Source organism: Coregonus lavaretus, assembly GCF_964263955.1.
Source record: "Coregonus lavaretus genome assembly, chromosome: 21".
Taxonomy (NCBI): Eukaryota; Metazoa; Chordata; class Actinopteri; order Salmoniformes; family Salmonidae; genus Coregonus; species Coregonus lavaretus.
This window is the reverse complement of record NC_140008.1, coordinates 2446139-2457363: the sequence shown is the minus strand read 5'-3', so window position 1 is coordinate 2457363 and position 11225 is coordinate 2446139. Positions and strand designations below refer to the sequence as shown.

General features: G+C 46.7%; 1 protein-coding gene across 1 annotated transcript; it reads left to right on the top strand.

Moving 5' to 3' along the window:
• Nucleotides 1–7199: 7199 nt before the first annotated feature.
• On the top strand, nucleotides 7200–10884 carry cyp19a1b (cytochrome P450, family 19, subfamily A, polypeptide 1b; the record flags this gene model as incomplete). Its single annotated transcript, XM_084185664.1, has 8 exons — nucleotides 7200–7369; nucleotides 7639–7793; nucleotides 8022–8198; nucleotides 9029–9143; nucleotides 9425–9539; nucleotides 9649–9811; nucleotides 10112–10353; nucleotides 10606–10884. Exons 1-8 carry the CDS (start codon nucleotides 7212–7214, stop codon nucleotides 10882–10884), a joined length of 1404 nt encoding a protein of 467 aa, XP_084041790.1. The 5' UTR covers nucleotides 7200–7211.
• Nucleotides 10885–11225: the final 341 nt, after the last annotated feature.

Here is an 11225-nt window from a genome sequence, read left to right as displayed (position 1 = left end):
ACTGCAACTCGCTGTTGGCTGGGCTCCCTGCCTGTGCCATTAAACCCCTACAACTCATCCAGAATGCCGCAGCCCGTCTGGTGTTCAACCTTCCCAAGTTCTCTCACGTCACCCCGCTCCTCCGCACACTCCACTGGCTTCCAGTTGAAGCTCGCATCTGTTACAAGACCATGGTGCTTGCCTATGGAGCTGTGAGGGGAACGGCACCTCCGTACCTTCAGGCTCTGATCAGTCCCTACACCCAAACGAGGGCATTGCGTTCATCCACCTCTGGCCTGCTGGCTCCCCTTCCTCTGCGGAAGCATAGTTCCCGCTCAGCCCAGTCAAAACTGTTCGCTGCTCTGGCACCCCAATGGTGGAACAAGCTCCCTCACGACGCCAGGACAGCGGAGTCACTCACCACCTTCCGGAGACATTTGAAACCCCACCTCTTTAAGGAATACCTGGGATAAGATAAAGTAATCCTTCTACCCCCCCCCCCCCCCCCACCCACCCTAAAAAAATTATAATTGTAAAGTGGTTATCCCACTGGCTATAGGGTGAATACACCAATTTGTAAGTCGCTCTGGATAAGAGCGTCTGCTAAATGACGTAAATGTAAATGTAAATGAAACTGGAAACCGCAAGTCTGAGGCAGCATTTATTGTAGCTGGGGACTTTAATAAAGGAAATCTGAGGAAAACGCTACCGAAATTCTATCAACACATCTCCTGTGCTACACGCGCATCATGGACTCTAGATCATTGCTACTCACCCTTCCGGGACGGCTACAAGGCCGTACCCAGCCCTCCCTTCAGCAAATCAGATCACGCCACCATTCTGCTCCTCCCCACCTATAGGCTGAAATTGAAGCAGGAAGCACCCTTGGTAAGGACTGTTCAACGTTGGTCTGTCCAATTGGAATCTATGCTTCCAGATTGTTTTGATCACGACTGGGAAATGTTCCGGGTCACCTCTGAGACGCATACACTGACTCGGTTGCTGGGTTCATCAGGAAGTGCATAGAGGATATTATTCCCACTGTGACAATAAGAACTTATCCAAACCAAAAACCATGGATAGATGGCAGCATTCGCGCAAAACTGAAAGTGTGAACCACCACATTTAACCACGGCAAGGTGACTGGGAAAATGGACGTGTACAAACAGACCAGCTATGACCTCCGTAAGGCAATCAAAGAGGCAAAACGACAGTACAGGGACAAAGTAAATTCACAATTCAATGACTCAGACACAAGACGTATGTGGTAGGGACTCCAGACAATCAAAGATTCTAAATGGAAAGTCAGCCACATCGCGGACAACGAAACCTCGCTCCCGGACAAGCTAAACACCTTCACCCGCTTAGAGGAAAACAACATTGAGCCACCGGGCCTGCCGCCGCTCACGAGGACTCTGTGCTTTCGTTCTCCGTGGCCGACGTGAGTAAGACATTTAAGCGTGTTAACCCTCGCAAGGCTGCCTGCCCAGATGGCATTCCAAGCCACGTCATCACAGCATGTGCAGACCAGCTGGCAGGAGTGTTTACGGACATATTCAATCTCTCCATATCCCAGTCTGTTGTCCCCACTTGCTTCAAGATGTCCACAATTGTTCCTGTACCCAAGAAAATTAAGGTAACTGAATTAAATGACTATCGCCCCATAGCACTCACTTCTGTCATCATGAAGTGCTTTGACAGGCTAGTTAAGGACCATATCACCTCCATCTTACCCGACACCCTAGACCCACTACAATTCGCATACCGCCCCAACATATCCACGGACGACGTAATTGCCATTGCACTGCACACTGCCCTATCCCATCTGGACAAGAGGAATACCTATGTAAGAATGCTGTTCATCGACTACAGCTCAGCCTTCAACACCCTGGTGCACTCCAAGCTCATCAATAAGCTCACAGCCCTACGTCTCAACCCCTCTCTTTACAACTGTGTCCTGGACTTCCCGACCCCAAGTGGTGAAGGTAGGCAACAACATCTCTGCCACGCTGATCCTCAACACGGGGGCTCCACAGGGGTGCGTGCTCAGCCCCCTTTCTGTACTCCCTGTTCACCCATGACACCAACTCAGTCATCAAGTTTGCAACAGTGGTAGGCCTGATTACCAACAATGACGAGACAGGCTACAGGGAGGAGGTGAGAACCCTGGCGGAGAGGTGACAGGAGAATAACCTCAACGTCAACAAAATGAAAGAGCTGATTGTGGACTACAGGGAGACGGCAGAGATAACAGGTCCCCCATCCACATCGACGGGGCCACAGTGGAAAGGGTCATAAGCTTCAAGTTCTACAGCATCCGGTGTCACAGGAAGGCCAAGAAGATCATCAAGAACCTCAGCCACCTGAGCCACGGCCTGTTCACCCCACTACCATCTAGAAGGCGGAGACAGTACAGGTGCATCAAAGCTAGGACTGAGAGACTGATGAATAGCTTCTATCTCCAAGCCATCAGACTGTTGAAGAGTCACCACTAGCCGGCATCCGCCCAGTACCCTGCCCTGAACCTTAGTCACTGTTATTAGCCGGCTACCACCCGGTACTCTACCCTGCACCTTAGAGACTGCTGCCCTATGTACATAGAGTCATTGAACACTGGTCACTTTAATAATGTTTACATACTGGTTTACCCACTTTATATGTACTGTATTCTAGTCATGGTTCATCCTATATAAATACTGCTGTACACACCTTTTCTATTCATATACACCATTGTATATACACAGTGCATTCAGAAAGTATTCAGACCCCTTAACTTTTTCCACATTTTGTTATGTTATAGCCTTATTCTAAAATGCATTAAATCAATAAAAATCCTCATCAATCTACGCACAATACCCCATAATAACAAAGCGAAAAACAGGTTTTTAGAATTTTGGGGGGGAGAAGGGCCTTGGTCAGGGAGGTGACCAAGAACCCGATGGTCACTCTGACAGAGCTCCAGGGTTCCTCTGTGGAGATGGGAGAACCTTCCGGAAGGACAACCATCTCTGCAGCACTCCACCAATCAGGCCTTTATGATAGAGTGGCCACTCCTCAGTAAAAGGCACATGACAGCCCGATTAGAGTTTGCCAAAAGGCACCTAAAGGATTCTCTGGTCTGATGAAACCAAGATTGAACTCTTTGGCCTGAATGCCAAGTGTCACTTCTAGAGGAAACCTGGCATCATCCCTACGGTGAAGCATGGTGGTGGCAGCATCATGCTGTGGGGATGTTTTTCAGCAGCAGGGAGACTAGTCAGGATCGAGGCAAAGATGAATGGAGCAAAGTACAGAGAGATCCTTGATGAAAACCTGCTCCAGAGCGCTCAGGACCTCCGACTGGGGTGAAGGTTTACCTTCCAACAGGACAATGACCCTAAGCACACAGCCAAGACAACGCATGAGTGGCTTCGGGTCAAATCTCTGAATGTCCTTGAGTGGCCCAGCCAGAGCCCAGACTTGAACCCGATCGAACATCTCTGGAGAGACCTGAAAATAGCTGTGCAGCAACGCTCCCCATCCAACCTGACAGAGCTTGAAAGGATCTGCAGAGAAGAATGGGAGAAACTCCCCAAATACAGGTGTGCCAAGCTTGTAGCGTCATACCCAAGAAGACTCAAGGCTGTAGTCACTGCCAAAGGTGCTTCAACTAAGTACTGAGTAAAGGGTCTGAATGTGATATTTCCGTTTTTTATATATCCTGTTTTTGCTTTGTCATTATGGGGTATTGTGGGTAGATTGATGAGGGGGGGGGGGGGGGGGGGGGAAACGATTTAATCAATTTTAGAACAAGGCTGTAACATAACAAATTGTGGAAAAACTCAAGGGGTCTGAATGCTTTCCGAAGGCAAACGATGAAAAGTTCACAATCCATGGCTACAAAGCTAGCTGGCTAGTTAGCTATAGCTACTTTGTAAATTCGCTTGACATACTAGAAAGTAATATTAGCTAGTTGTGAACGAATTACGACAAGAAACATAGTTTATTATCTTCTGAAGCAATTTGGTTATCCTGTCTGCATTGTAGAAGTTCTGTTTTGCCATCTCACAAAATATGATATGTGATCTGATCACTTTTGCCTCAGATTATAATAAATAAGATTTTACGGACGGGCGGGGGGGGGACTTGATCCTAGATCAGCACTCTTACTCCGAGACGATTTGTGAATACGGGCCGAGAACCATAGGAACAGTCTTAAGTGTATTCTCTCAAGAAGCCCTCTCCCGCTAAGTCGATGCCTAGTCTCTACGACAACCAGGAAGATGCCAAATACTTTCCCCCCCCCCCCCCCCCCCCTCCACCATTGTGCCATGTCTGGCCATTGTGCCGTGACACTAAAGCCTCCAGCATCATTAAAGGCCACGTCTTAATCAGTGACAGAACCTAGGCGTTCAGAGGGAGTGAACTGGAATGACCCTGTCTTTGTAGACAGACAATATCTGCTGGTTAGACTACATGGACCTCTCTGTGTGTCTCTCTCTCTCTCTCTCTCTGTTTAACTGTGTTTTACTTGCAACTCATACAATGACTGTCTCTGTGCTCTGCTGTGTATATAGCCTGTATATCACCGCTGATTAACTATCCGTGTATAGGTTCTGCAACTTAATGACATGCAGGGGCAAATGTATTCTTAACATTTCTTCTGTTGTAATTTTGCTGGATAAAAGCCCTAGTCTTTTTCTCAGGTCAGTCTGACCTGCTTAATTTATTTCTTCCTGAAAAGCCTCTTCAGATGATGAATTATACGGTGGTTTACTTCCTTTTGAAGGTTAAGTGAGCCTGTTTCAATCAAAATGAAAGACCACGGTCATGCTTGAGAGACCTCAAGTTCTACTCTATAATCTCCAACATTAAGTCTTTTTTGTTCATTTTGGGGGATACTTTTCCAGTTAAAAGGTAGCTAGGCCTTAGCCCTTCACTATAGCTCTATTGTTCTGCTTTGGGAGTATTTGGTGAGAGGTTCAGGCATTTAATGGCACTTGAGGGCCTAAATTGGTAGTGTAACCAAGCAACCGGTCAATGGAACGCTGACCAGGGATTTACAAAAGCTTGGATTTCTGTGATTTATCAGATAAAAAGAATGCTGATCATCTTTAAAACTAACCAGGAGAAGAAACAGAGGCATTTCGCAGTGGTCACACAGAAAGGAGACAGACACAAACTGCAGCCAGGCTAGAGGCAGACTACTCTGAGGCAGACTACTCCGAAGCAGACTACTCTGAGGCAGACTACTCTGAGGCAGACTACTCTGAGGCAGACTACTCTGAAGCAGACTACTCTGAGGCAGACTACTCCGAGGCAGACTACTCTGAGGCAGACTACTCTGAGGCAGACTACTCTGAGGCAGACTACTCTGAGGCAGACTACTCCGAAGCAGACTACTCTGAGGCAGACTACTCTGAGGCAGACTACTCCGAAGCAGTCCAGGATAAGAACAGTGAGTATCATCCTTTTCATATATAATGACAATTCTATAAATAGGGGAAACTTTTTGTCTGGATGTCTAATTAACTATGGGGGATTGTTTTCTCTCTGTGGAACAAGAATTGTCAAGAGGGATATTGTTAAAAAGAGGCCTATAACAGAATAAGAAATAACAACATTGAAATGTGTACAATTTTAAACATAAAAAATAAAAAAACACAATCTGCATTTTATACAACGTTACATCAAAGCAGCTTGTCTCCCAGAGGGGACAATGATGAGAACATCAAAGATGACCAAGTTCCTCCAATAGATAAAGAAAACAACAACAGTATTACATTCTGATAAGATGACAGACACCTCTGCCTTCCCCTCTGGTTTATCAGAAGGTTCTAATATCTTTGATGTCAAGTGTAATAACTCCAGCCTTGGTAAGACATCTGGAACTGTACATGCAATAGTACAACGGGTCAACTTGAAAAGCTTTCCGTGGGTGTGTTATGGTTACCGTGGTCACGTGTTGTACCAACCCCACAGAACAAGGACAGGAGAAATATGAAAAGGGATGAAAAGAGAGCAAGGTTTGTCCCAGAGTATAATGCTCCTCCCCTATTTTGTTTTGACTATTTGAATCACCTGGGCGACGTCCCAAATGGCACCTATTCCCCTATTCCCCTATTTAGTGCACTACTTTTAAGCAGGACCCATAGGGCTCTGGTAAAAAGCTGTACACTACATAGGGAATAGGGTGTCACTTGGGACGTAGTCACTGTCCACAAGGTGGTTCTGGAAATTCAGGGTGATTCAATACATAAACAGTAAACTCTTCGGGAAAAAAAGGGTTCTTCGGCTGTCCCCGTAGGAGAACCCTTTTCGGTTCCAGGTAGAACCCTTTTTGGTTCCATGTAGAACCCTCGGTGGAAAGGGTTCTACATGGAACCCAAATGAGTTCTGCCTGGAACCAAAAAGGGTTCTTCAATAGGTTCTCCTATGGGGACAGACAAAGAACCGTTTTAGGTTCTAGATAGCACCTTTTTTTTCTAAGAGTGCATATAAGGCTGAGAAGGCACACCTACTTCGGTGAGGTGCAAACCAGTGGGAAATGTTGTACTTTTTATATTTAACCAGGTAGTCTCCTTGAAGGAAGTCAGAAGACCCTCTTTCCCAAGGGAGATAATACTTGGAAGGAGAATAATTAATACCCAGGTGTTCTCCAGCTGTCATCATGACGCAGCAGCCTCCAGACGTCCTCACCGTAATAGGTACCGGCATAGTGACTGACACTACAGCGTCTGGAGCCCTGTTGCTGCTGCTCTGTCTCCTGCTCATCACTACCTGGTGCCTCGCTAACGCATCACACGTACCAGGTAAGACCAATGATGTGTGAATGATGTGTGAATGTGTCTTAAGGGGAAAACACAGCCACTCTCTCTCTCTCTCTCTCTCTCTCTCTCTGTCTCTCTCTCTGTCTCTCACTCTCTCTCTCTCTCTCTCTCTCTCTCTCTCTCTCTCTCTCTCTCTCTCTCTCTCTCTCTCTCTCTCTCTCTCTCTCTCTCTCTCTTCGTCTAACAACTGTCACTACCATGTAATATGAAATATCATAATGTCTTTTTGTTGATCATTTGAAGATTAAACCTATTGAGGCTTAATACATTTAGGAATTGTATCTCTAATATCTCATATAAAAGTTGATAGCCAATTGTTAACTAGAAAGACATTGGCTGTTCATAATAGAACGGTTAATACTGTAAGACTGTGGCAAACAGCAATCCTGTACTAACCTGCGTCTCTCTACTGTACGTACCTCTATGGCAGGTCCTTTCTTCTGGGCAGGTCTGGGTCCTATCCTCTCCTACTCTAGATTTATCTGGACCGGGATAGGAACAGCCTGTAACTACTACAACAAGAGATATGGGAGCATGGTCCGGGTCTGGATCAACGGAGAAGAGACTCTCATTCTTAGCAAGTTAGTTCTGTTGAAATGGAATTGGAAAATACTCCACTCATTCAGTTCTGGGAAGGTATCCATCCAAGCGTCTCAGAGTAGAGCTAAGATCCACTACCCCCTTGCCAATTCATTATCACTGAAAAGTAAAAACGGATCCAAGATCAGCACTCCTGCTTTGAGACTCTCTATTAATACAGGTTGGAATTGCTTTGTGGAAAACTGGGAAAAAGAGAAGTCTTATTACATTGTTGTAACGGTGGTGTTACACTCTGGTCTCACTCGTGCAGGTCCTCTGCTGTCTACCATGTCCTGAAGAGTGCCCGCTACACGGCCCGGTTCGCCAGTAAACAGGGACTGCAGTGTATCGGGATGGACGGGAGAGGCATCATCTTCAACAGCGACGTCCCACTCTGGAAGAAAGTGAGGACATATTTTGCGAAAGGTACACGACAGAGACTTGGAAGTTTTATTTAACATGATTGTCTGACTCGCTAACGCTGACTCGCTAACGCTAACTCGCTCTTACTAGATGTCAAATTAATTTATGTTATGGTCTGGTGCAGGGTTGGGATCAATTCCATTTCAATTCAGTCAATGGAATTCTTCCTGAATTGCCTGAATTGAAATGGAATTGACCCCATCCTTGGTGAGGTGTGTATGTGTGTGTCAGCCTTGACAGGACCTGGTCTGCAGCGGACCATAGGGATCTGTGTGAGTGCTACAGACAGACACCTGGAGCGTCTGCAGGAGATGACTGACCCCTCTGGACACGTAGACGTTCTCAACCTGCTGAGATGCATCGTAGTGGACATTTCTAACAAACAGTTCCTCAGGGTGCCTCTCAACGGTCAGTGGCAGGATGTGTGTGTGTGTGTGTGTGTGTGTGGGGGGAGGGGTTTGTCTGTGTGGGTTGTGGGGACGTCTGTCCTGGCACCCCAATGGTGGAACCAGCTTCCCCCTGAAGCTAGGACAGCAGAGTCCCTGCCCATCTTCTGAAAAACATCCGAAACCCTACCTTATCAAAGAGCACCTCCTCCTCACCTTGATCCCCTCCACCCCCACCCCCTTACTAGCACTGACTTTGCTGATAACTACTTTATTGGGGACAAATGTACTTACTATGACTGTTGTAGTGTCGAGTAAACGTTGCTAATTATGCTGTGATGACCAAGGAGGACCCGCTGACGCTGTATTTTCATCATAAGGTTTATTCATAACAAAGGGTTACAGCGTCGATTTACAGATACCTGCAGATACCCGGAGAATAATCGCCCCATCTCTAATATGATTATTCTGACCTCTTTTGTCCCCACTGTGGTATATATGCTATGTAATCTGATATGTGTGTTCCCCTACAGACCAATCCCAGGAGGACACCTAACAGACTTCCTCTGTTCTATGGTGTCACTCTAAAACGGCTCCCTCTAAAACTGAATAAACCTCCTCTCAGGTTCCACTTGAAAACATTAGCAAAGTCATAATTCTTCATACACTACACTGTGATATGTGGTTGTCCTTGTAGCTATCTTAAGATGAACGCACTAACTGTAAGTCGCTATGGATATGAGCGTCTGCTAAATGACTAACATGTCAACGTAAATGTAAACGGGACATCCTTGACACATCGAATTATGCCAAAAGCTTTGACTGTGTGTCTTTGTGCTTTATGTAACTCAGAGAAAGAGCTGCTATTGAAGATCCAACACTACTTTGACACCTGGCAAACGGTTCTGATCAAGCCTGATATCTTCTTCAAATGTGGATGGGTGTACAAAAGGCACCAACAAGCAGCGTAAGTTCTCACATACACTTAAAGCCACAATCTGTAATTTTCTCCAATGTTTACATTGGTGGTCACTCTTGTGGTCCTCTGTAGCTCAATTGGTAGAGCACGGCGCTTGTAACGCCAAGGTAGTGGGTTCGATCCCCGGGACCACCCATACGTAAAAATGTATGCGCGCATGACTGTAAGTCGCTTTGGATAAAAGCGTCTGCTAAATGGCATATTATTATTATTATTATAATTAAGGTGTGTGTGGGTTTTAATCAAGTGTTTCTACGTCTTGTTTCTAGCAAGGAACTACAGGACGTGATGGAAAGCCTTATTGAAACCAAAAGAAAAGCTATCGTTGAATCTGAAAAACTGGACGATGATCTCGACTTCACCTCAGAACTCATCTTTGCCCAGGTCTGTTACTGCCGACGAATGAAATCGTGTCGTTTGTGCACAACATTGTACGGGCGTCACTAAGAAAAAACCTGTCGATCTTTATCGACCGTGTGTGTGTGTTGACCAGAGCCACGGAGAGCTGTCGGCGGACGACGTGAGACAGTGTGTGTTGGAGATGGTGATAGCGGCCCCGGACACTCTGTCCATCAGCCTGTTTTTCATGCTCATGTTGCTGAAGCAGAACCCTGAGGTGGAGATGAAGATTGTAGAGGAGATCAGCACTCTCATAGGTGACACCTTTCAAAATAAAAAGTGGGGTTTCACAGTTAGGTGGAATTTCTAATAATATATAATATAGGTCACATAGCAGACGCTTTAATCCAATGCAACAGCGACTTACGTTACAGTGGAATGTGTCCATTTTTAGTATGTGTTTTATGATCTCTGGGGGACTTGAACCCACCATCTTACGGGCACTCTTACCAACTGCGCCACCCGTGACTTATAATTGAGACAAATATCTGACAGATGGCAAACTATATATTTTAGGCACAACATGCTGACAAGCTCCTGTTCACTTCTATCCACAGGTGAGAATGACGTATTGACAGTTGACTTCCAGAACTTCAGAGTGCTGGAGAGTTTTATCAATGAGTCCATGAGGTTCCATCCTGTGGTAGACTTCACCATGAGGAAGGCGCTGGAAGATGACGTCATCGATGGGACCAAGGTTACCAAGGGAACCAACATCATCCTAAACATAGGGCTTATGCACAAGACTGAGTTCTTCCCCAAACCCAACGAATTCAGCTTGGAAAACTTTGATAAAACTGTAAGTGGGAGTCGGGGCGGTCCTATTTCTTAAAAGCATTGTACTGCAAACTGATGTGTTGTCATAATTGATGGACAAGTCTGTGAAATTATTCAGAAGTAGCGTGTGGTTTACTTGGTTCCAGATCTGTTTGTGTCTTCTTGCCAACTCCTTTGATTCATGCCAAACATGATAAAGACCTCAGGAGTTGTCAACACAACGCAAACCGATCTGGTACCAGGCTATGATTGACCTTTCCTCGCTCTCCATCAGGTGCCCAGTCGTTTCTTCCAGCCGTTCGGTTGTGGCCCTCGCTCCTGTGTGGGTAAACACATCGCCATGATGATGATGAAGGCTGTCCTGGTGACGCTGTTGTCGCGGTACACGGTGTGTCCTCGTCATGGCAACACACTGAGCAGCATCAGGCAGACCAACAACCTGTCACAGCAACCTGTGGAGGATGAACACAGTCTGGCCATGAGGTTCATACCCAGAATGACACAACTACCTGACCACAACCAGCCCCCACTGACCACAACCAGCCCCCACTGACCACTACCGGTCACCACTGACCACTACCGGCCACCACTGACCACAACCAGCCACCACTGACCACTACCGGTCACCACTGACCACAACCGGTCACCACTGACCACAACCGGCCACCACTGACCACAACCAGCCCCCACTGACCACAACCAGCCCCCACTGACCACTACCGGTCACCACTGACCACAACCGGCCACCACTGACCACAACCAGCCCCCACTGACCACAACCAGCCACCACTGACCACAACCGGCCACCACTGACCACAACCGGCCACCACTGACCACAACCGGCCACCACTGACCACAACCGGCCTCCACTGACCACCACTGACGACAACCGGC